Genomic DNA, 27,273 nt, shown 5'->3' on the forward strand with positions numbered 1-27,273 from the left:
AATATTTTGTTTATTAAGAAAGAAATTTTACTGTAAAATTATTCTGAATTAACAGCTAACTTTATTGTTTTCAAAATACTGTCAACAGCGGTTAGGAAGCCAATTTCGAGTAGCACTTAAAAAACCACTTGTTTAAATTTTTATGCTTTGGAAATGAGCTTACAACTGTTTAAGGAATAAACGCTTGCAAAATAATATTTGGATTGAAGAACTTTGTTTTTACGATAAGTTTCTGATAACTGCAGGTAAACAAACCCCAAACATTTAATTCCAGGTATCAGTTAAAATTAAGCTTAAGAGTAGCTTTCAAGCTAGTTATGATAATTTTAATCAGGATTTTAAAATTACTTTTAGTAGTAATTCAAACTTATAAAAATTTAATGATACTAAACTTTTAAAAAATAATGTAAATGCAAAACTTATAAACGCTTTAATGAGTTTTTTTTTAATTTTTTAAAAAATTGTAATTTACCGATTGGAAATTTCAAGCATACCGAAATAATTTAAGGAAATATTTTGATAATTTTTGTGTTTAGGGAAAGACATGTTACATATAAGAGCAAAAAGTCAATTTAAATTTGTAACAAGCTTCTAAAAAAATTTAAATATATTTGAGAACAATAAGGCTTGTATCAATTGGTTAAACTTAACTTAAGATATAATACTCTGAAGTAATAAATTTTTAGCACACTTTTTTTTAACACAATCAAACTAAACAAACTAACTGCACGAATGGGATGAATATTTGTTTGTCCTCGTCATGCTGTTTACCCTTCATGATGTTGGTGATGTCCATGACCGCCACACCAAACGCCCTCCTAAGCCCTGACGTTTGCTTCTTGCTCTCTGACTCTTTTATGTCCATTCGGCCTGTAAAACATATTGAAAAATTGTATGAATTGCGGTAAAAAGTTTTGGTTTTTAACAAGTTGAAAGTTGTTGAAAATTAAACTTGGTTTTGTGCTTATATACAATAAATATTAGAATAATAGAAATATTATAAATAATTAAGATATTATAAAAGTGAAAGTATAGAAGACATCATTTAATACATTTGTTAAAAGATTTTTTTTAGTTTGACACTCAAACACGCTTCAATAAAAAAAATGTATAAAAAATTGTATAACAGACAATACATAGTTCTAACTTTGAATTTTATGTATACTGCTATGGTTTACCTCAAACAAAGAAACCTCAAAGTTAATGATAAATATAAAATCAAAATAAATTATTGTTAGTACTTTATAAAACTAGCGCCATTTAGTGGAACAAAAAACAACTGACCTATTCGAATTATTTTGCAGACCAAGTATATTTTGTCCATGTTTAATTCAGAATTTCCTAGATCCTGGAAACGTACAAAACTAAGTTTACTAAATATTGTATACACAATAAAAATTTACACACAGCATTTTGTACACATAGTTTTGTTTATTTTTTACAAAAAAATGTACACTTTAATAATATTCTATGGAAAACCTGTAGAGTTTTAAAATTTTAATTTTAAATATGTAAATTAAACTTATTGTTGCAAATTTTCATATATTACAAGTAAATAGATAAAAATTTTAGATAGTTGATATAACAAAAGAATCTATTTTTCTATATAACTTTACAGAATACGTTTAATAAAAACCACAAAATGTCAATTATCAAACAAACTTTGTACATTCAGTTTAAATATTTATGTATGGCTTTCATTTTTAAAGTGCTACTTGTTGAAAATATCTATTAATATTTGTTTATACAAACTAACGGTAAATATCATTTTCATGTTTCCCAGCATTTCCAATTTTCTCGGCATGCCTTGAGGTCCCCATTGCACAAAGTAACTTTCACTGTGAATTTTTCATAAAAACAACATAAATACAACGAGGTGTAAAAAAATGTTGGTTTTTTTTTCATTTCCTTAGATTTTGCTTCAAAAATTTTTTTGGGTGATTATATTTATTTCTATTATCATCTTTTTAACTCAAGGTACACTTTTTATGAAAACGTTTTAATCACAAAAGAAAATGTGTGGAAACATTCATCAAATTAAAAACCTTAATTTCGCATATGTATATTTTAAACGTTTTTTTTTTTGTAAAAAGCTACTTCAATAACAAAGCTAGCAAAACTTTGCACTAATAACAACACATACCTGATATATTTTCTATTTCTAGCATCGTACAGTGAAAAGAAAACGTCGGCATCTTCACCAATGCGACAAACAAAGTTCATCAGAGTCATGTACAAACTGCAATATACAAGTTGTTTTTTTTTTTCTAAAACGCAAATAAATCAATTCAAAGTTTCTTATTTACAGTATGTAAAAACACACCTTTGAGTATAAACATCACAAACTACTATAAACTATTTTTAAACATAATAAAAATTTTATGTCTGACAAACGTAATTAAGTGTTGCATTACTAATATTTTTAAGTTTTCAAAATTTGTAAGAACATATGCTTTTCAAAATATATCGCAAAATTAGTAGTTATAAATTTAAAATTGTTTTGATAACTGCAAGTATAACATATAAGGCGTATAAAAGTAAAATCAAAAGTTTGAAAACTTTAACCTAAAAAATAATTTGATTTTACTTTTAATAAGTTACCTATTGTATTGTTCTATTTTACAAATCATAAGTAAAACAAGCCCAAACTACTTAAAAAGCAACGTTAGTAGCTAATAAACAGGTTTCGTACAACATAAAGTTTTAAAAGTAAAGAGTTGAAATAAGAAACTTTAATATTTGAAACTTTACAACATAATGTTGCAGAAATAAATTTTAATTTTTGGAATTTAAAACAGTTTTTTTAAACTATGTTCAAAATACATCTAACTGGAAAATTGTAAAAAGTTAAACGACCTAAAAAACTCTAGTCTATACAAAAAAAAAACTCATAAAGTTCTGGTAACTTTGCAAGTTGATTTGATTCAATTTTGTGTCAGTTGCGTTGTATCTCGAAATACTAATATATTTTCAGAAATAGTTTAAAACGAGTTACCTAAAACTTTGCGGCCCCTTGCTGGTTTCAACTTCAGTTTCCCCGCTTCGCACCTGAGCTATTCGCTTCTGCACCTTTGCTGAGGCCTCCTGGTACTGTTGGATGACAAACACTTTTATAAACATATATATTTCATGCTACTTCTTCTTGATACTTGCAACAGTATTAGAGAGAAAACAAAGGTGAATGTAGAATGAAAAGTTAGTTCAAATAATCTAGTACAACAAAATGGATTGTAAAAAAATTCTCAAAGAAAACTCAAAAAAAAATTGTCTATAAAAGCAATCTTAGATAAAACACTTCTTGATACTTACAATTCAATAAATACTATTTAAACGTATAATAATTTATTCTTACAGTACAAACCACCTACAATAGCATTTAAAGTAAAATATGCATAGCTAGAATCAAAAATGTTTTCACAGACTTTTTGGCTTTTTTAAACCTATATATTGCTAATAACAGTCTAAGTAAAATTATACAAGTTTATTTTAATTGCTTTAATTACTTGACTCACTCAGAAGTTCTATAATATGCGAAGTATAGGTTGTTTTTGAAGTTTTATAACACTATTTATATAACAGTTTAAAACTAATTCAACTAATTTATTAAATAAAATATTAAAATAACTTAACTAAGCACCTTTAGTGTTCAAGTATGTAATAAATTTATAATGGTTTTAATTGTTTTAAATAATGTAAATTTTCACATGTCTTTTGTATAAAAACATAGCGAGAAACAAACCATTTCGAAGGCTGACACGGCAGACAAGTTGATTGTGTTTGCGGCCTTGCAAGTGACCGGGTCCCTGATTTGAAGGTCCAGCCCCAGCAGGTTGTTGCCGTAGTCGACCAGGCCCGCCACCTGCTGCGAAGTCTTGCTTATCTCGTCCGCCGGCAGCGTCCCTGACACCAACCTGCGCCTGTCGTGATGAAATAAACTATGATGTTTTGTTGTGAATTAATAGAAAAAATATTGAATAAATGTTTAGTACCAAAACAATAGATGTGCCGCAATGCGGTCCACAGGCCACAACTTAGACATAAATGATTTAAATCAATTTTAACTACCTCTTTTTATATAAAAACCATTTTAGAACTGTTTACTTAATTGGATGTACAATAAGAAAACAGGACACACTATCCAATAAACTAAATATATTTTGGGCAATTCTCATCAGCAGATTACAAAGCTAACATGAGATAACATTTAAAAAAAAACTTATACAGCAACAAAGTTAAAAAGTGATAAAAACAATCAAAACAGTAATAAAACAAAAAAAAGCAACAATTGAAACTAATCAATATATATCTGGTTTATTGAATAGTGTGTATTGTTTTCTTATTGTATAGTTATAAGTTTGTAGTGTTTCAGTATACTTAATTAAATATAATAAACTTGATAGAACAACAACACTAAAAACAACACGCAGAAACTTAATACACATATAAAACTTACCTAATTTCCATTACTTCAGACATCATTTCTTTAATTCTTTTCAAAGTTTTTAATCCATTCTGAGTCTAAAAAATAAGCATATTGTTTTTATCATAGCAATTTAATGTAAAATGCTTTGAACTCAAATAAAACAAAATCAAAACATTTGTTTATGATCTACAAAAAAAAAATTTAAATGTTACCAGTATGTTTTATATATAAAGAGTCAACTTTTATTTATCTCAAACTTATTATAGGTAAAGTCAGTGTTGTTGAAAATACCACTTTTACAAATTAAAATTTAATTGATAATCAGAAGGTTGATTATTATTTCATTTATTTCACATGTTTCATCTAAAAACATGAAATTTACTAACTTTATATCTCTGTTTCCACATTGCTCCCCATTCTCTCAACACATGAGTTACTTCTTGAACTATAGAGGGTTCTCCTACAGTCATTTGACCACTGCAAGTTAAACATGTAGTAGTTTTTAAATTATAACAGCTTGAAATTTAAAAGAATTAAATAACAACTAGAAATTTTAACTAAAACTTATTTCTAAAAAATTTGTAAAATGCTATAAACTACAATAATAAGAGTTACCATAATACTATATAACCTATAGCTTGACTTTTTAAAACTTTTGATTTACTTGCATGAAAAAAATTCACTCAGTTATTTTTAAACACAAAAAAATTCAAAACATTTCAAACCTGTCTGCATCAAACCTCGCATCTTTCAAGTGAACAAAGCTTGCTGGAAATACTCCCTGGAAAATAATGATAAGTGTTTTATAATTATTATAAGTTACATAACAGAAATTTAATTTTACCTTTTTTATTTTCTCAGGTAGAATACACCCCCTGAACCAGTCACCTGAGAATTAAGAAAACTTTATTTATTTATTATCAGAACACATCATAGATCAAAAACTTATAGACTTTGTGTGTACAAACTGTAGGAAAACAATTTAAAAGTTTTAACATGATCGAAAGTAAGTAAAAATATTTTTTTTTAAGTCATGAAGTATACTTTCAGTTACTATTTTATTAGTTATTCTGGAATAAAACATATACTCATCAAAACCTGCATACTCTTCAACAATATGAACTGTGTCACCAATGCTAAGTTCAAGGTGGTGTTCATTTTCAGATGAGTAGTTGTATACAGCTGTTGAAATGTTTTTGAAAATTGCATATATCTAGCTCACTCTATTTTTATTATGTTACAACAACTTTTTATACATTGTTATTAAAAGTTATCGTTCAATATCAAAAAGTGTTTTCTTAAAATAACATTGCAAAATACTGCTCTTTTGAAGAAAAAATAGTGATATAGTTTAATTGCAACTACCAATAACATTTAAAAAAATTAATGATGACAAAGTAAAATAGAAAAAAAATAAACTAAAATTTAAGAAAAATTTATAATTTCTTAATAATAATAGAAAATATTTTTTGAGTAAAAAATATAACTAAACATTATAAATTAATTCAATAAATATAAAACAAGGATTTAGAACTTTAGAAGTTTTAAAACAACTCTAATCATAAAGAAATAAATTGTATACGTAAGTATACTGTATAATTCTTTTTTGAAATCTATCTTAACTTACCTACACCAAACTTAGGTTTTGAAAAGGCAGTCCAAACCATACTTGTTTCTTATTCAAATTTCCTTCTGTAAGTTAAACTTGATGGTTTTAATAACACATGTTATTTATAAGGCTGAAAAATTATTTATTTTTACAAAATTAGTATCAAAAAGATCAGTAAATGACTAAAAAGATGCTCAACATTTGGACTGCTTATTGGACTTTTTTTTAGCTTATCTGAACTTAATTGAAATATCTGTAGTTCAAATGTTTTTTTTAACTTCTTAAATTTAAACAACAAGGTTAACTTTAACATAAAAAAAATCATTCTGAGTGACCAAAAGCTAGTTTGAAATTTTGAAAAAACTGAATATAAAAAAAGTATGAGCTAACAACTTAAAAAGCATTTTGCTAGTTAAACTTAAATACAAAAAATATATAATAATAATAACAAAAGGACCTGATATTAAGAAGGAAAAACATAAGTAACAAGAAAAAATCTATAAGTTATATAGTCTAGTCTAAAATTTCTGAAAACAAACAGTTTTGCTAACAAAATCAAACGGACCAGAGTTTATCAAAAAAAAATCAAACTAGCCCAAGTTTGTGGTAGTCCTGGTGGAATTTAAATAACCTTTGATTAACTAAAAAGTTAAATTGTATGTACACCATAATTAACAGTAACATAAACTGCTATTAAGGCAGCAATAAAGGGAGGAGTTCAAAATATTTTTAAGAATTAAAATTGGTTCTTATGTGAAAGCTTTAAGTATAAACTACAGGCCAGTTTTGGTGGAACTTACAAACTTTTAAGTTTTGAACTATTAAAGTTTTTGTAAAAAGTTTCTGGTACAAAAGTATGGGCTGAACATTTTTAAATAGTCAGTTTTATTTTTTGGAAAATTAAATATTCACCAAAAATTACCTTTGTCTTCCTTATATGAGCTAGAGACCTCAAATATATTAGAAACACTCCTTATATAGTTAAAAATACTCTAAATGTTTGAATTTAAAATTATTGATTTATAATTTTAGATAAAAAAAGTAAGTTTTTTTTATTAATTTCTTTCTTAATTAAAAAAACTGTGAGTTGAATAGATTTAACATTGGTATTTGACTTATTGTAAAAATTTAAAGAAGACTGGTTTGATAGTGGAGGAGGAAATAGGCAATTTTGAGCTTTTGGCTGTGCCTTCCATAAAGAACCTGTGGGGCTCACTGATTTTCTTGAAATCTTCTTTGAATTGCTAAAAATTTCTGATAGCTAAGATAAAGTTCTACAAAAAATAAAATAAACTTTTGAAAAAAATATGGATGCTTCTATGAACTTAAAATATTTATTTATTTGTATTTTATTTAATAACGAAAGAGTAACTTTGTACAATATAAATCAGAAAACAATATAGAAAATACATAAGATATTCTTAATAGAAAAATTCAAATTGTTCATCTTTTTACAAACAAAAATGTAAAACATTATTAGTTGTAAAATGTATCAAAATTTAAATATGTCTAAAAGCACTTAGTTTTAACTTTTTGTTTTATTTTTATATAGAAAATGAAAGTTGTACATATTAAATTCTTATTAATAGTTATACTTTTGCAATTACAGAAAAAAAAGGTTGATGACAATCATTTACAAACATATGCCTTTTATAGAGCAATAATGGTAACAGCCTAGAACATTTAAGCTTATGTTGGGTCATTGGGTATAACGTTTAAAAGTAGAAACAAAGGCTTATGTTTCTTTAATAACAAAAAAAACAAAAACTTAAAACATTTTTTTAAAACATACTTGGATAAAAGAATAGAAATAAAGACTGGAAAGCTTTAGCATAGTACAAAAAAAATTAAAACCAAAACATGACTGTCTGTATTCTTTTCTGCTACTAAAAAAATGTGGTAGCAAAAATTATATTTATATAAAAGAGAATGTGATTACTCTTTGGTAACTATCAACATTTTTAAACTATATTTTAAATAGATTTTTAAACATTTGTGCAACTTTAATGTGGTTTTTTAAAACTTATTAACATAATAATGCTTACAAACTTTTAGCTTATAACATTTTAAACATTTTTGTTTATATTTTGTTGACAAAATGGCCTACTTTTAAAGGTCAATAAAACAACTGTTTCACATTAAAAAACCATTGAGTCTTATTTTAAAAATACTTTTTATTGAATATTATTATCATTATATTAAGTAACACCTTGTATTGTTATTTGTTTCAAGTAATACAACTCTAAGATTTTTTTAATAGCTTGTAACACTGAAAGTGTTTGATTTCTATGTTGCTTGATGATCAAAAAGTGTGTTCATTTTTTTTCTCTCTTATTTTTATTAAATTATAATAATATATATAATTATAATTCAATTATTTTAAAGTAGATTACTACTTTTTACTTTTCAACAAACAAACATTTCTAGTGGATACAGCTATAAAGAAAGAAAAATGTTTTTTAATCTGGGAATTGAAGCTCACAATTGTTGTCAAGGGATTGGTGTGAAAAAAGACCTTCGAGTCATTAAGCCACACATGTTCATCAAAAGAATATTTAAAAGAGATGGATTCTTATAAACTTATAACTCAGTTCAATATTTTATTCTTATTATGATCTTCAATAAGTTTTGTTTTGGGAAAAAGTTTTAAATTTTTAAAAATTGTTTAAAGTTTTTCAGGGAATTTTAACTGAAACTTGCATAAAAGCATCAACAAGCTTTTGCTGAGAACATATTCTGGAAATTAAGTAATAAGTTGATAAAATTCCAACTATTTTAAATACTTTTTTGCACACTATATATCTGAAATATAAATACATGGTTACACTTTTTTAAAACACATTTTTCTATTTGAGAATCTTTTAGCATTCATTTGACTAAATAAAAACACTGATAATAAAAAAGTTCTGCAGCTAAACACTGTTGCAATTGTATTACTATAAAACTGTTCAACATGAGAAAAAAATCAACAAAATTTACTTAAAGACTAGATACATTAACTATCAGAAAACTATACAAAATTCATTTAAATTGCAAGTTGATATTATCCTTTTGTTTTATACCATTTTCATGGCAAAAAACATAATTGTCAAACTTTTTCCTTTTTGCAATATAGAAATTTTCAGAATCAAGAAAGTAAACTATCATGTGAAGTTTTTGTAGCTTTAGTACATCGTTTTTACAAACCTTTGTTTAGTTTATATGTATACAACAAACTAATACAGCATAAATAATATAAATTTTTATAAAATCTTAAAAGTAAGTATTTAAGTGTTAGCTTGTTTTGTTACCTCTTTTTAAAGGGAGGCACCTAAGCTAATACCAAACAAACTTTTAAGATATAGCATTTACAATCAATCGACTAAAATGTTTCTTTTTAGAAGTGCTTTTATAGCAGGACAAAAAAAGTTTATTCCGACTAAGTACGATGATAATGCTTCAAAAAGGACTGATTAAATAGTTTTTCACTTTCCAGATAGTTTTTTGGAAAAAAAATTTTTTTTTTTACTTTCAACAGTAAGATTTACTAGTAACAGTTGATTTCTTTTACAAAAATTTTGTAGTATCAGTCAAAATTTTTTTAATAAACTAACGACAACACACAACACTTAACTATTTCACTGTCTGTTAAAAACTGTGTTTTTTTGTTTAATAATTTTATATACAGGATTGTGTTTTGCCCAAAACTAGATAACTATATAAGAAAAAGTTTATTAAGAGTACTATTTGATACATACAGGCAACAAACAAATATGTTTTAATAAATGTTCGTTTTTGCACATAATTAAAGTGAGACATTTTGACAAAGTTAAACAAATTTTTCTTTAAATTAAAGTGCAAAAAAAAAAATTAAGTTAAAAAAGAGTATTTTTAAGTATTTTTTATAACGTTAAGGAACTTTAAAATATAAAATCGTTTTTAATCGTCGTAATTTTTAACATAATTAATATTTTTTATTTGTTCATTTAAACTAAAAAGTATATAAAACTTAATTTATTTTTTGTTCAAAGCTCTGAGATTTTAATATTGTTTAAGTAAAAGTACTTTAAAATTAAAACTTTAAAAGTTATGTTTTAGTAACACTAGCACAAAATTGACACCGTGCTTGTTTTAACCGTTTATAAATATATCTTTTATTTATACTAGCCTATACAATAAGAACTTTATCAAGTAGATGACTTTTTTTTTTAAAAGTAAATATTTTAGATTCTAATAAAGTTTATTATCAAATATGTGAAACATTAAAAGTTAACAACTGTTATTATAAAAATATGTATATGTTGCTTGTTAGATTATTTTGTGACATTTACAATAATACTGAAACTAATTATGGTAATTAAGGTTTTTTTGTCTTGGTAAGCTAAAAACTTAATAAAACTTAATTTTGGTTACTCAAAAAAGTAATTCACTTTTTTATCTATTTGAAGTCGTTAAAAAATAAAGCTTGTGCATTTAAATATGGTATTTAGATTGAATAATATATTTGATTAAAAAATTATCAACACTTTACAAGTTATTAAATATGAACAAAAGCAAAGTATTAAAAAAGTTATTTTGTCGCAACTAGAAGCATTTTTTCAGCTTCGAAAAAAGAAACTATTTAAAAGAAATATTAATTTCAGGTAGATAATTAAAATTTTAGCAATTATTGTTAAAAACCTTATTTAAATAACATAACAAAGCTTTGTTATACGCTTATAGCAAAAGCAGTTTAACACAAGGCATGAGTTTTGCTCATTCACGAACAAATTCTTTCTTATGTTTCTTACTAAAAAAATCTTTTCTTTTAATTGTAAACGTAACGTCTTTAAAACTAATTTAATTTAAAGTGAGTACAATAAAGTTATAATAACTTAAAAATCTATAAAACGAACTCTTCTTGATAAACAAACTGCTTTAAAAACGTGATTTGAACACTTTATTTAAAAAACACTCTTTTAGGAAGAGGAGATATAGCTATGAATATTCAAAGAAAGCGATCATCAAAACAAATGAGAAAAAACCAAGTAAAAGTTATTAAAATAGTGTTGAAAGCAGAATAAACCACCCAATCGTTGCCAAGCGACGCCATGAATGCCAGGCAACAATTTGAAGAAGCGAAACTTATTCGTGCATGTCGTTGAATTTGCGCTGATTATCAGATCTGACGTCGTTTGTTATTAGGCAGCAAATCGACTCGCCGTTACTCAGCCTGATCAGGAGCGACCTTCTCACCATGTCTTGCAGTTTCCAGTACCCAGTTTTTTTCACGCTCGCACCTGTAACTGCCTGCAAAAGTAATCGCTGTCAACTCTTAAGATTTTTAAGTCGACTTTTTTAAAAACTCGAGAAAAAATTAAACAGTTTAAGCGTTTTTAATTTGCGTAAAAAGTTGTTTTATATAGGCTTCATGTGGCTTATCAACATTTGTGGCTTAGTTACTACTATAATTTAACTTATTCTGGTATTTATTTGAAAACAGGAGTGTTTTATTTAATTTTTTTGCTTTAAGTCGCAATAGACGCATTTTATTACAACACTTGGGGAGTCTAAATCAAGCCTTGTTTTATTTAAAAAAGACCTATTCGGAGACGGCTCTAGGCTTTTTTAAGTTCAAAGTAAACTGACTGATTCGGAATTTACGCTAATTATAAGTTTTATCTCTTATCACTTACTTTTTTAAACACATTTTAAGTATGTTTTAAGATACACAATCTTAAATTCTAATATTTTAGTAATCATTCTTAGTCCACGATATTTTTTTTCTAAAGATTTATAAACATTAATCTTAAGATGGAACATTGGTAGAAAAACAACTATTAGTGGGAATCATACTTCGCTTTATTATTACAGTTTTGCTTTCAAGTAATTGTTTTTATTCTTTTTATTGTATTTTGTAAAGTAACATGTAACCCAAAATAATTTATTCTTTAGGCTGCCGACCCATGACATAAAGCTATTAAGCTATCTGAGTAGTAGACGACCAAGAATAACAGTTTATAAATACATGTTAATTAAACAGGGCTGGAAAACTAAGTAGGTCAGCAATAACAAATTAGTCATGTCCTTAATATTTTATAAGTAAGCATTTTTTAATACTAAAGGCCACTAAAAACGATTCATGTGGTACCTGATGATCGGGTTTGAACTCATCATCCGGTGACCTGAGCTCCCAGTCCATTTCGCTCACTGAACCGTCGTCGTTCGTAAAAAAATTGGCAATCGTGTACGTGAAACCTCTATATCTGAAAAGTTAATGATTCAATTGTTGTCATGCAACTAGCACAAAATGCTTTTATCTTAATAAAGATCTCCTTGAGACTAAATCTGCTACTGTTGTATGAGGTTCTCAATGTTAAAAAACATGTATGATATGTTTACAAAAGCATGTGGCATTCCTAACAAAAAACTAATAAAGAAAATAAATAAGACATCTATGTAACTTTATTTTGTGAATTAAAAACTTACAATGTTATACACGTAAATAGTATGGTAGTTAATTAATAACCTCTTTTAATCAGATTACCATTATACTAAAACGTCACAACTTTAACCTCGACAGTCTTTCGCAGTTGCCACGTTTCAGCGGCCTCTTTATAAACTCCACCTTAATCAAATTCACTCCTCCTGTAACGCTGAATTTGCTCCTTCCAATCATCTTGTTGCCGGTTTGGTGGAGCATTATGACGCCATTGCCGTTCTCAGTATCGGGAAACTCACATCTGGCGTAATTTCTAATGCTGTCCGCCGTGGCGAAGGAAAATAAGAGGCAAACAGCCAACATTGATAACATGAACTTAGTCATATTGTTCGAATGTAAATTTCTGTGAAGTTTGTTACGCTGTTAATTTCATGTGTTTATAAAGCACTTATCAAAATTCATAAAATAATAGTTTTAAGTTTGTAAAATAAATAAGTAGACAGAACACAAAATATATTTTTACAGTTTTGAACTTAACTTAGCAAGATTATTTTAGTCCTAGTGTTAAATTAGATGGTTTTTCAAAACCTCATACGATTGTCCTAACATACATATTTTTTATCAATGTTAAAATAATTTTGAATTTTTTAAATTAAGTTTCCAAACAGTACTTGAGCTAAACTGTTCAACAGTTCTGCTGAACAAACATAAATTACTAATTTTTTTGAGCTTATATACTGCTAAGTGTTTCGTAATAAAAAATAAGTCACTAATTATAAATCATAAGTCATAATGGTTTGTGCAAAAAAATGTTAAGCATTGTAAAAATTATTATATGAAAACACTAGTTAAAGCACCACTTATTTAGTCATTATACATAACACACTAGAGTTGGATACTCGATAATCTACATTTGTATAATGTAGATGTGCCAAATTATTTTATTAATAACTCATTCATTAAAATAAAAAAATTAATTTAAAAAGCTTCACTTTACGAAAATCAGACTAAGACTTATACTAATTAGCAAATTGAGCGTGCCCAGGCAAGAAAATAACTTTTTACCGTATAAAAATTTCGTTACTGACTTTTTAGAAATATATTGATAGACTTTGATTTGTTTTAGTTTCTGGCTATTCAAAAAAATAAACTAAAATACTCGTGACTAAACTTCCGACATAATTTAACCAAGCTTTTTGCTAATGCTTTAAAGATTTATATATGAATGTTGTTAAATTTTATATTGTCAAATATCCATTATGCAACATGTGTTTGTACAAATATTGATTTTACACATCTAAGTACTTGCTTAATTTTTATAAAAAATAACCACTAAAAGTTTAAGTATCAAAAAATCCTAACACACTTTTTTATTAAGACCTTTTTAAATCCTCATTACAAAACGCTGCTTACATTAAAGTAAGCTTCATATTTGCCGTCAGTTATGCCAAGGCCTACTTTTATATTTCATTACAAACTCAACAACTTATTATGCTATTTTCAACAGTTTACCAACCCCTGTATTAAGTAAACGTAGTTTATAAGAAAATACCAAAGCGGTTGGTAACAAAGTGTTATAGATCCTTGTTCGTAGAAATATATTGTTACCGAATAAAAATATTGAACAGTATTTAAACATATTTGATTTGTATTAAAAATAATTTTTTGCTAGAAAATATTTGAAAACTGTAATATTAAAATTCAAATCAATTTTATGGCAGCAGTTTTTTTTCGTTGAGTATCTCTTAAAAACTGTTAGTAACTTTATTTACGCTTGAAAAGTGTTCTTTAGATAATTACTAAAATGTTTTAAATTGAGAATGAAAATATTTACTTTCTTCGTTTTCACAAGAAAAAGAGTTATATTGATAAACTTTTTAGTAGTAAAATTTAGACCTCATATGGCATTTTAAGTTAATATGAGTTTAATTTAATAATAAAATATTTACTTCTAACTTTTTTTTACTAATTTTAAACAATTACGTTTTGAAGTCCTTTCAATTATATTACTTTTTTTAACTTTGAAAACATAAAATTGTACACATTTCTAAACTTCTTGTTTTTATCGCAAACTTAGTCATACTTGATATTTACATTTTTAAGTAAACTTTTCTTAACTAAATAGGTTTAAGTTTAAGTGCGAGGATATGAGTTAGAAATACATCAAACTAGTCTATAGGATCTTAAAAGTAATACTTTATTTAGTGTCAATTGAAAATTTACAAAAAATTATGTGAATAGTGTTAATAAGTATGAATATTTATAAGATAAATAAGTATAATTTCAACTTTCTCTTTTTAAAAGTTTTTGAACTAGGGTTCAGCAAACTACTATCCTAGAGCCCGCGGTTTATCCCTTCATTAAATTATCTTGAAGTAAACAACCTTTTTTTTTTTAACGCAAATGCTGTAAACTCTTTTATAAAAAATAAAATTTTAATTGTTTATTTGATTAATTTTTTTAAGTTAACTGCTTTAATTTCTACAAAAGAGAACCAACAGCTCATAGATTTTTTTTGTTAAGTGCGAACATTTACTTATCAACGACTGCTGACTTCTTAAGACAATCTCATTAAGCTTTTTTTTAAATATATTAAACGTTGTTTAAGTGTATTTGTTTTTATTTTAAAACCAGTTATCGAAAATACAAAAAACAATCCCTAATCAAGCGTTAAACAAATGAGAATAGCTGTAAAGTTTTTTAAGAAGGTTTTTGTAAGTAAATTTAGTTTTTTTTAATGCAAAGAAATGCTTATTGGGTTTATATAATTGCATCTTGTTTGCTAAATTAAAAGTTATTCATCTGGAAAACTATTAAGCAATGTGTTTTAATAAAGGTTTAAAATTTACCATAACTTCAATAAAACTAATGCTCTGACTGTCAAGTGTTCGTAATACATATAAAATTAATACTAGTATTTTAGCAAAGTAGACTAAAAGTATATATTGCCAGTAAAAACAAAGTGAAACAGAGTAAAAATTAAGTTGTTTGCCCGATGCGCATTTACACTAAGAAAAGCAAAAAGCGCGAGACGCAACCACGTAAAAATATAAAGAACAAATAAGGCACTTTTCAGTAATCAGTTTGTTGTGTTATCAGCATTAAAAGTCGCATTGTCGTTTTCGTAGGGTAGAAGTATTCCAGGTGCAATCCCTATTGTGAGAAACGTCGTGAACACAAAGTAGAACGTGTAGAACCAAATAGCAAATCTGTAAAAAGTTGTAACAGTTTGTATGTAGTTGTAAAAAAAAACTCTACTAATATGTGAATTACGGAAAGCTGTTAATAATACAAACAAAAAACGTTCTTAAATCTTAAAAACAGTTTTTTTTTCAGTTTAAACAGTCGGAATTTAATAGAACGACTATACTAAGGTTTTAAATAAAAGGAAAATTTTCTTTTTAAAACTTGAGATTTTTTTTTACTTTTAAGTTTAAATTTTGATAGGTTACCTACTTGCTTTATTTTACTTTAAAATACTGGCAAGGATTTTTGTTGATAAATTACAGGCATTTAAAAAAATTTTTTGATTTAATAATTTTATTTATTAAAAATTATTTTTATTATTAAAAGCCTTGATAACTGTCAATAACAGGGCTGGTTGCAATAGACTTTTTACATATACAGATCATATTAAAAGCAGAAATTTTAAGATAAAATAAATATAAAAGTTTACAAAGTATACGACCACAACAAGTATTTGATAACAACTGCATGACATTCATGATGTGAAAACAATTTTTTTTTTGTTAAAACATGCTAGTAATAAGATGACGTCATGACTGAAAGTATGACGTCACAACTAACGTGTCGAGGACGTGAGCGGCAAACTTCCACTCGAGGGCGCACTTTTCATCTTCGTCCTCGTCTCTCATGCGTGACGTGATCTTGTCCAGTTGGCGGTTGATCCTTGAAAGCTCCCTGTTGGGATAAGACTGTTGTGACTTTGTACACGTAATAAAGTAAATTTGATTGAAAGCTTGGAAGCTCCCTGCTGGTTGGGAGAAATCGTTGAGACTACATTAACATAATAGAGTATATTTAGTGTTTGCTATTATTAAATGTAATTTTTTCAATTGGATTCTTAAAAAAAAAATTTTTATTATAAAATTTAGTGGTATATCATTCTACAGAAAAAAATTAAAAGTCCAAAATGAAAGTCGATCAATATTGACATGTAAAATTTAAACATTTCTTTTTATTTATTGCTTTACTAATTAAAGTATTGATCAAAAGTTATCAAAATTAGTCAAACAATCAAATAATTAGTTTTATAATGCTTCTACAGCTACTAAGTTTTCAGTTTAAACTAGCTATCATTAATTTTTTTAAGAATTAATACAGACTACAAAACTAAATTATTTGAGGAACAACTTATGTAATTTCTCAATATTATTTTAAAAACCTCGCAGTTTCAGTAGCTGCAGCATCTGGTTTTTTCAGGTTTGTTGAAATGCAAATGTTGTTTTCCTTGTCAACTACTGTTCCATTACAGTTTAAATTTTTTAGTTTCCATCTCTGCCTCTGGGAACGATTTAATAAGTTTTAAGCAAAATAATATTTTTTAACCTTAAACTAGCTTTTAACTAAAAACACTAGTATTTTTTTTAGAATTTTCTGTGTTTTAAGTTATAGCTAAAGTATGTTTTCTGTTATTTAAGCTTAATCTAATTTGTTTTAATATTAAAAGTAAAACATAAAATTAAGATACCTTATATGAATAATAGTCATGTTTACTTGACAACTCTTCATAGAGTTTGTTAATGTTTTGCATATTATAATTCAAACTAAAATAGTACTGATTTATTTTTTTAGTACAGCAAAACTGTAAATTAGTTAGTGCTCAAACACAAATAAATTACAATTAATACGGGGTCATGGTCCTCGTATTGTTTTGTTACGTCAACAAATTTATTCTTACAGCTCATTTCTCCGGGTCGTTTTATTTTCAAGTATCTCGGTAGCACTCCCAAAAACAACCATCGAATCTGTGAAAATTATGTTTTTGATGTTTTTTTCTTTTACATAATAAAAGTTTTATAAATTAAGTATAAACTAGTTGTTATTAGTATATATATATATATTAGGCTTTATAAATATCTCTAACAAGTTAGTAAAGTGTTTGATAAACTTACCAGGCTTTGTCTGATTTTTTTTGAAAAAATTAAAGTCTATTTATGTACTCATTAAAAAAAAGTTTTTAATACACAAATACTTGAGATGAACACATTAACACTAAATTTGTTGAAACTGACCCATTTAGGCATGGCGTGCGCGTTGCTTGCATTTTTGCCATGAAAGTTCAGCGCAACAACAGTCACCAGAACGGAAGATGACACCATGACAATGCTGCTTGCAAAGTAGTTGCCTGAAACAATACAAGCTAAATTTATCTCCTACAGTTGCTAGATAAGACAAGTAACTTATGCAGTTCAAAACAAATTAAATGATAAAAAAGTGCTTTTTAACTTCTTTTAAATTAAAATTTTATCGTATAACATTTCAGTTTAAGGATTGTCAGTTTAACAAACTAACTTACTTAGTTAAACAAAAATAAGTTTTATTTTCGTTTTACAAACTAAAAGTGAAATTTAAAGTAAAAAAATAACTTGAAATTATAATAAAATTTGTAAGCAAAATTTTCACATCTTATTATTTATGTGTTTTATATTATTTTTTGTAATATTAAAGCTTCAGATTTAAAACAACTTATGTTTACTACAGTACTAATTTTAACATGTTGTATTATCAAAAAATTCACCAAGTAGAGGAATAATGTCTGTAGGAGGTAACGTCTCTGCTAAAATTTGTAGGAAAACAACAAGTGCTAGTAATATTGTTATGCCTGAAAAGTTTTTAAATTTAATTTAGTTATAACATGCATCTTTTAAATACATTAAGTTCAAACTTATTTTAGTGACACTTAATTAAAAAATAAAATCAATTTTGGTATGAAAATCCATATAAATTGTTTACAAACTATCGGTTAATGCAATTGAGCCAAAAAACTTAGCTAAGCACTATAAAAGTATAGTTTAAAATGGTCTCTTAAAATAGTAACTAAAGTAGTATAATATAGATAATATAAAAAACTGATTCCCTGGTGTTGAATAGTTTTATTGTTAACACAACTAAAATAGCTGTAGAGTAAAAAACTAAAAATAGTCTAAGTTTTTAAAATAGTATTTAAATGAAATTTAAAGAAATATTACTATATAAAAATTTATTGAGCTTTGAAACATCTGAATCTATTAAGAGCTTTTAATTTTATCAAAATTTATTAAACGCTAAACATTCCAATCATCGTAGTTTTAAAATTACTAAAAACTTTTATATCGCTCAGAAATAATCTTCAATACATTTGATATAAACGAACTGAGCGTGATTCTTTCTCCGCTGTCGGCGGGCAAGAGGAACACGAGGATCGCTAACGAGTTGACGAGGAAGCAGGGCAGTATGAAGTTAAAGCCGTAGAAGAGGGTCTGCCTCCTTATGTGCAGGTAGAAGGTGATGTCCACGAAAGGAAGCTCGCAGCAAGCGTAATCCTCTTCGCTGCGCTTCGATGTCATTGCTGTTTGTTTTAATTTTTAACATAGATCTTACATTTTACTATAAGATAACCGATTTGCATCAAAACTTATATAATAGTCCTTCCCGGTAGACTTAGCGTACAAACCAGAAGCTTATCAAGTTCTAGTTATTTGTTCTAAAGCATAAAATAATAGTTGTACATGTACATTTTAATGATAAACAATTTTGTCGGAGGCGTTCTTTGTTTTTGTCACTGTCAAACTTAAACTTTTAATTTGTTCTTTTTTTCCTTACTTTAAGTGCTTTAAACTAAATTTAAAACTTTTACATTGAAAAACCACCACGGGTTCGTGGTAAAAACAAACAAAACATTGCAACGACGACTCGAACAAAACAACCGCTGTTACGTCACACTCACAGATGAGCTGCCACTCTTTGCTGGTCACCTCCGAGAAGTCGACGGGTTTTGAAAGCTGCAAGTTCACCTCTTTCATGTTGTACTCCCAAATGCCAAACTTTATCTTGCAGGTTTGGTCATCGAAGGGAAAGTACCTGAAGTGATTTTTTTTATAAAACCTCAGTAAATAAATGTTCACACATTTGAAAAACTCAACAAAATTCAGCTGCACTTTGGCTAACAGAACACTTAAAATCTGATGACTTCTTAGTTTTAAGCTTCTATACTTTAAACTTTTAAACTACTTACTGCGTTCTTCTTAAAATAAGCTAAGTGTTATAAGAAGCCTACAGTTTTGAAATGCTTCAAAGTCTAAATTAAATACAATCAAAAAAAAAAAACATCGCCGAAAGTCGCAGAGCAGAATCCTGGACTTTCGTATGCCGTGAGACAAGCTCAAGTTTAACAAAAGGGTTGATCATACCAATTCGATCATCAGACCACAAGCTTCGGTAGACTGAGACCTGGGTTTCGTCCTCATTAGGACTCATCTTGCAGTCTTCAATCTACAAACGATGTGATCAACCCTTTTGTTTTTCTAAATTAAATAAAATCATATTTTTCAATTTGAATGAAATTACTTGGTATCAACACTGCAGTAAGTTTTGAAAAGTCCCGGAGGCATCCAGTCCACTCCCCCATTGTGACTGATGATTGCTTTTGCGGGAAACACCGAGTGGAAGTTGTCAACGACACTGCATAATATTCAATGCTATGAACAAACACACTAGGACAGTTAAGGCGTACGTATAAATATCAAATGAAAAAATTATTTTGATTTATTATAAAAATTAAAAAAGTATTAAGTGTTTTAAATGTATACGAAAAACTTTTAATGTAACTTTTGTCTTAATTCAAACATCTTTATACAAAAACATCGTATATGGGTTTAAAAATCAAGAGAAGTAGTGTTTAGGTTCAATATAGGTTTTGCATTCCAGTAATTTATTTATTTATTATTATAAACGACGTTAAAAATCCATTGTTCGAAAATACCAATAAAATGCTTTTGTTTAAAAATTTTCAATGTAGCTTTTGTTGACCGAGCATTTGTCTGATAACTTAGATAAAAAACTCTCTAAACTTAGTATTTTAAACTTAAAATATTTTTGTTATGTTTAGAAACATTAAAATAAAAATAATCAAAACCTTTTTTGTTAATTGTTTAGTAAATTATAATGATATTAGTTTTTCAAAAATTTAAATTTTAATAATAATACAATGTTTCACTCGCTTGAACCTAATCAAACGACTAATCATCAGTTGAACAAAATCTGTAAAAAAGTTTATATGAACATGCAAGAAGACATTAGGCTAAACTTGAAAGAAAAAACTAAAAGAAAAAACCAAATAAAACTTGTAGTATAAATCTGTCAATTTTTGAAAATCGTAATGTTATCAGTTTAGTTTATGTTAATATTAGATAAATGTAACCTACTTAATAATATAATATTTTTAAAATTTAAATAAAACAAATAAATATACTTACATTTACCAGGCTAGTAAAATTTGTGAACAATATAAAAGAAAACAGTACTTGCAACCAAAGCATTAAACTGAATATAATGTTTAAAAAAAAAAAAAACTGTTAACTATCGTATTTAATGCTTTAGTTGCCAGTATTGGTTACTTCCTATTGTTCACAAATTTTACAAGCCTGCTAAATGAAAGTACATTTATTTGCTTGTTTAAGTTTTAAAACTATAATATTATTAAGTAGCTTACATTTATCAAATATTAACATAAACTAAACTAAATTATGTTAGTAACTTGCCTATTATAAATTAAAATATTTGGTATCCAAATATGTTTTGAAGGCACAATTATTCTTTTAATTCCGGAGTAATTTCTCGGGTCCCACGTCAAGTATTCGTCAGTCCAATTCTAAAATATATATAACCTGTTAAGACCAAATAGATTAACTGCTAACTCACTTTATAGTTCTGCTTTCAATTTTTAATGTGCTTGTAAGTTAGAATAAAAACGAGAGCAATGTTTTTTAATCACCATAATATACTTAAACATATACTTTTAAACATTACTTTAATTAGTAAGTACAAAATTAGTTTGAATATAACCTTTTAAATCTTAACACACGTGTCAAACAAAGACTTTCTGGTAATGTAATCATAAGTCAAGCTATTCTCTACAAAATGAGTTGAAAGTCAACTTTCCTAGCAAAATTGATACAATAAAAGCTAGTAACAGCCAGGAGATACTCCCAGCTGAAATTAATAATTTAAAGATTGTTTACACCTCAAACAAGCTGCTTGAGTCACACAAAAACGGTGCTCAATGTTAAATAAGCTACTTATCAAATTTTTGGCTACAAAAAGGACGTTTTTATTTATATGGTTAACTATTAGTTATAAAAATATATCCAGTACAACTTTGTGTTTTTATTTTAAAATGACTTTTTTTAACCCAGTTCAAACATCTTTTTATTTTTTGAAGAACAAAATACTTTCTAATTCAAGTAAAACTCTTTAAAAAGTATACAACAACGAATTTTTAAACATTTATTGTTTGGTGAGTATCAAACATTTACACTTTTGGTTTAAAATTCACTGAATACTGTTCAAGAGTAAGGAATAAATTATCTATAAATAATACAAAATGTGTTACGTTTTTTATGTTGATTTACTACAAAAAATTGTATATAAATTTTTAGGTCTAACAATAAGGAACTAAATTTCTCAGACTTTCACAAGAAACACTAAAAAATGTTTTTGACATTTACATCGATGAAATTCAAACAAAAGAAACTTCACATTGTTTTATAAACAAATAATTTCTTAAAGTCAAGTTTTAAAGTTTTGAATTTTTCTCAAAAGCATATTCCATGCGTTCGATGTAATAACATGAAACAATGTGTATGACATTATCTTTGTTGACAGACACACAAGTAAACAACGAACTTTCACTTCAAACAAAAGTTAATTTGTCACCTCAAGAAATGTCACAGCGACAGATTAGTCGTCTCGAGAAATCTCGTAAACAAACACGTGTCGCCTTTGTTTCGCAACGAAAACTTTTGCATAGTGACGTCACTAAGCCGTTTTTTATGAGGCTTGCGATTTATCGCTACTGAATTTTGTTTTGGTTTTGTTTAGTTGTGTATTGAAATTATTTTATGTGTTTGAAAGCCTTTATGAAAAAAACGTTTATGATAAAAATAAAAAGTCGGTGAACTTTGAAATTCTCGTTTTAATGCGCATAAACTCATTTACTTTTTAACTTTTGTCTGTTTAAAAACTTTGTTGGACCTATTTATATGAACCGTTTAAAAAACTATATAATATCAAAACTTGTTTTTATCAATAGCAATGAACTTGCTGTTTTCACTTTGAGCTTCTGGTCAGTTGTATTGATTTTTCATACTACAGGCGCGTTAAAATTAAATCTTATCCCACTACGGCAATAACAATTCAATTGAAAAAGTAATATTATAGTAGTATAAAACTAAAGGCAAACTAACCTTAAACAAACATGTTTAAAAAACTAATAGTTATATTTTCACATTTGTTTAAAACAACATTAATTGCTTCAAAAGGTTTTATCTCTAAAACAAAAAATGTTATATTATCGTGAAAAAGATAAGGATCGATATATTCACACGTTCCAGTTATTTTACTATCAGTTGTCAACTAACCATAATAGGGTACATGGACGTTGTGAGTATCTGGTTTTTCTCGTTCTGTAAAATATAATTTTGTTCAAACTGAAGCAAGATTTTGACTTTACATTATCTCGTTGATACAATTTTTAACAGTTTAGATGTTTTCTTAGTTTAGTTTAATGAATGATTGAAGCATTGTGAAAAATTATAAATATTTATATCTTGACTACATTAAAATTATAAATGCATTACTAAATGAAGAAATTTTAATAACAAGTTGCTAAATTGAATTAATTAAAAACTTTCTGTATAATAATAATGCACAGCATATATATAGATATAACAAAGTAACTTATGTTATAAAAGTTTTAACAGTTTTCGGTAAACTTTGTTTTTCTAGTTAGTTTCTTAAATTCGCCTTGAATATTTACTAAAATACCCTTGTTTACGAACCATAGAATCAATATTGCTAAAGTGTGGTAAAAAGTTTAGAAAAAAAAAATTTAAACTTGTTTTAATTGTATTAGCTTTGTTCAAGCAAAATAATTGGATTAAAAACGACAATGAATTAAGTTATACGAAGGTATTTTTATACTATAACAAAGTTTAAGCTCAAAAGTCGTAATATTTGATTATCCTCGCTTTTTTACTACAAGGATAACTTGTTTTTTTCGTACTTTTAACATTAAATAACTTTTTTAGAGTATATATCGACTAATATAAAATTTTCCTAAAAAAAGCTTATTGCTCATTGTCGACAATAAGCAACTGTATTTAATGGTCTGGTGTAACAAATTTGAATATTTTAAAATTTGGTATCCTGTGCAAAAGTTAAGAATGTGATTATACCTATGTGCTTATGTTAGCATATAGTTTTTATAATGTGTTTATAATAAACAGCATACACTTTTAAAATCAATATATCAAAAATCAAGTTTCATACAATGATACTTAATTTATTACAAACAAACTTCGACGCAACTTAGTAAGTGCTTGACCTTACTTTGCTTTACTTATACAATTCTATTTTGAGCATATACTAGGACCAACGGTTTTATAACGTAAACAAACAAATTAAAAATAATTTGAATACTTAAAAATTTAAAAAGTATGAAGCAGACTTAGTTTAAACTAAACTAGAAAGTTAAAGAACTATTTATATGATTTGACTCTAATTCAATTTAAAATAGTTTAAACTTTAGTTTCCAATTTTTTTTGTACAACAGTTTAATGATAGTTAGTTTCCATAAACGCTACAGCTACATTGTAAGCCTCACCTTTATACTCATCGCCCGACACAGGCTATGAAAACACTAAACATGTCAATTTTTCCGCGGAGCCAGTAAGAAAAAAAAGACAGCCACAACAGATAAAGACTTTCAAACTCGGCTTATCAGCCAACCAGATCTAAACACAGTGATTGTAACCACTGTGCTACTGTATGTAAAACTCAACTGAAAAAACAAAGATTTGAACTGAAAGTTGTTGGTGTTTACGATTCGCCACTTAAATTTTCAAATTAAACTTTAATGAAAATTGCTAAGAAACTATCGTCAGCCGTAATTATATTTACGTTTAGCTTTTTTGCCAATGAAATATTTATTGAGGGTTTTAGTAGCTTCTTTTTGTGGTCGATTTTCTACTTGGATGCTATGAATGAAAGCGTGTTATCACAAAAAGCGGATCATTTTTTTTCAATATTATGCAACTTTTTTTTTCTTGCGTTTTAGAAGTTGTTTTTGCGAAAATTGTGTAAACGATAATAATGTGTAAAGGTACACTGTCTTGTTAAGTTTTTCAAAAGTTCTAGTTTTTATATTTCAATATATATGTATTGTTGTAAAATTAACTAAATCGTTCACTAAGTTTTTTTACTCGAATTGAAATAAGGTACAAGCGAATATTCTAAAGATAGCAAATTTTTCCGTTTAATAAATAAGTTTTTGCAATATAAAGTGCTGAAAATAATAGTTTTTAAACTTTTTAATTTCCATAAATACTAAATACGTGCCGAAGAAAGATTACTTTTGTTAACAATAGGGATTAGGATTATTGTGCTACTGAAATCATTTTTAGCAGTACGAATGACAATTTCAACATGTGTATTGCAATTTTTTATGATACACGCAACGCGCTTAATGTTCTAACTTAATATTTATAAGCATAAGTTTTGAACAATAAAGTGGCTTTAATATTTATAAGCTTGTGTAAAAACACGTTTACTCTGAAATACGCTCGAAGATATTTTCATATTTTAAGTATTAAAGCTTAGCTTGTAATTTTTTTCTTTTGTAGTACTTTTTTAAACGTTTTCAGAAACGAGTTATTTGTTGAAAATGTGTTTATTGAGAGTTGCCTTTATTGCGCTTATTAATATAAGTTTATTAGATGAGATAAAATAAAACATTTTTTTAGTTGTTTAGTAAATTCTCTGCATTACTAGTGATTTTAATTTATTTATTTCAAATACTTATCAATTTTCAATATTACTATCCACCTTTAATAACCATTCTATCTCTTCATATAAATAGTTTTAAATCGTCGTTATTTATTGTACCCGAACATCTACCATACGGTAACGAAACTTTAGTTTATAATAAACGTTTTGTAGCTAAATGTTTACTTAGTACTTTTGCTCTTATTGGTTTACGAGCACTTTAATCCTTTTCAGACAGAGACTTTTACAGTATACTAACAACTAATATCACATAGAATATGTACATTTTAACAAACCAGACTGATAATTTGCTGAAGGGCCACGGTCAACCCCACCTCCATGGTCGTGCTCGAGTTCATCACAGGTCTGATTTTCGGATCGTAGTTCTCAGGTCTGAACAGATCAAACATCAGGTTCTTCTCCGCTCTACTACACTCGTTTCCTGTTGACAAAAATGCGTGATTTGTATCAGTAAGCAGAAATTTATTAACAAACAGGACATGCAATAATTTCGAACAACTATTTTGTTACGTCTAAGCAAGAAGTTTTACGTAATTACACTTTATTAATTTTTTCGACATCAGATATTTTCTAATTTAATTCAGTAACTCCTCTTTTTTTTATATACTTTGAGTTACAACAAAGTCGTGATAGTGACGAAAAATAAAATATCAATTTTTGATTTTTAAGCATTTGTTTTCAAAGTTTTGTGATATTTGCTCCAAAATTAAGTTTATAATTTTACGAAAAAAAGATCCCTAAATGTCAATCACATGTTCAAAACAAATCATTCACTACAAAAACTTGATTTAAAATTGAAGATGCACTCATTGTAATGTATTTTATAAAAACAACAACACTTTAAAATGTCAGTTTCAAAGTTTTATAATCTTTTAATAAATGTTTCGTTTTCAAAAGTATTGCTCTTTTGAACGAAATGACTTATTTTATGTTTTCGTAACCTATATTCCAGTGAATTTTCAAACATAAACTTATCAAACGAACAATAAAGCTTAGAAGCATTTATAAAATGTCATTACTTAACTTTTTGGGAAGACATCATAATTGTTTATAATACGTTTTGATAATAATAAAGTGTTTGTAAAGTTAATTTAAAACGAGTTAGAATTTTAATTTTGTGATTGTTATTTATATTTACTGTTTGAAATTAAAATATAAGCTAAAATACTTTTTTGAAAGCTGTTTCGATATATAAAAATTTATAAAAACTATTCAAAACTTAAGTATTAAAACTTTTGTATTAATGTAGTAAGTTATTTTTTAGTTTATAACTATTTTAAGTGTTTTTTTAGTCAAATCAAATAATCATATAGTTTATAACAAAAAACTTGCAAAACCAATAAAAAGTTCTTTGAAAAGTTGAATCAGTTTATGATATGTAAAACTGTGATATGGTTTGTTTTTATTTATATTTGCTTGCTGTTTGTAAAATGTGATGGATTTTTTTATGATCTTTAAAAAATGTGTTTAAGTTACATATTATGAAATAGCTCGATATATTAATGTCATAGTTCCACAACTTTTTATTAACTCAATTAAACAACTTAAAAACAAATATTCTTTAAAAATAGTTTAAAACTATCTTTTTAGTACAAAGCTACACTCAAACTGTTTATGAGATTAACATTAAAAAAAAACTTTTGTAACCATCATACTTATAAAACAAAATTTTATTAGCTTTATTTTAAATTTGTTACCATCAAAAAGAAAACAAACTTTCTGCTTGCAAAGTGATCAAGGCTAGCAAAAGTAGCAAGTTGCGATACATGGTGATTT

At 26.6% G+C, this 27,273-nt stretch overlaps 2 protein-coding genes across 2 annotated transcripts in view; both read right to left on the reverse strand.

The window, feature by feature from the left end:
• LOC145838503 (dedicator of cytokinesis protein 1-like) overlaps positions 1–6,164 on the reverse strand; it is a 52,774-nt gene extending 46,610 nt beyond the window's left edge. Inside the window, exons 1-12 of the mRNA XM_082946112.1 lie at positions 6,051–6,164; positions 5,522–5,605; positions 5,268–5,311; positions 5,149–5,204; positions 4,810–4,900; positions 4,454–4,518; positions 3,740–3,917; positions 2,996–3,090; positions 2,144–2,239; positions 1,757–1,838; positions 1,285–1,348; positions 726–870 (exon numbers count right to left, since the gene is read on the reverse strand). Of these exons, the coding sequence (XP_082802238.1) occupies positions 726–870; positions 1,285–1,348; positions 1,757–1,838; positions 2,144–2,239; positions 2,996–3,090; positions 3,740–3,917; positions 4,454–4,518; positions 4,810–4,900; positions 5,149–5,204; positions 5,268–5,311; positions 5,522–5,605; positions 6,051–6,090 (1,040 nt within the window). The 5' untranslated portion in view covers positions 6,091–6,164. The remainder of the gene's footprint in view (positions 1–725; positions 871–1,284; positions 1,349–1,756; positions 1,839–2,143; positions 2,240–2,995; positions 3,091–3,739; positions 3,918–4,453; positions 4,519–4,809; positions 4,901–5,148; positions 5,205–5,267; positions 5,312–5,521; positions 5,606–6,050) is intronic.
• A 9,347-nt stretch (positions 6,165–15,511) lies between these two features.
• Positions 15,512–27,265, reverse strand: LOC145839108 (neuronal acetylcholine receptor subunit beta-2-like). Its single transcript, XM_082946718.1, has 13 exons — positions 27,214–27,265; positions 25,773–25,918; positions 23,073–23,117; positions 21,195–21,304; positions 20,002–20,115; positions 19,382–19,515; positions 18,809–19,003; positions 18,194–18,277; positions 17,688–17,800; positions 17,304–17,420; positions 16,838–16,956; positions 16,240–16,353; positions 15,512–15,641 (listed from the first exon to the last, which is right to left on the reverse strand). Exons 1-13 carry the CDS (start codon positions 27,263–27,265, stop codon positions 15,512–15,514), a joined length of 1,473 nt encoding a protein of 490 aa, XP_082802844.1.
• Positions 27,266–27,273: the final 8 nt, after the last annotated feature.

This window comes from Thalia democratica, chromosome 6 (genome assembly GCF_965202585.1).
Source record: "Thalia democratica chromosome 6, ktThaDemo2.hap1.1, whole genome shotgun sequence".
Lineage (NCBI taxonomy): Eukaryota > Metazoa > Chordata > Thaliacea > Salpida > Salpidae > Thalia > Thalia democratica.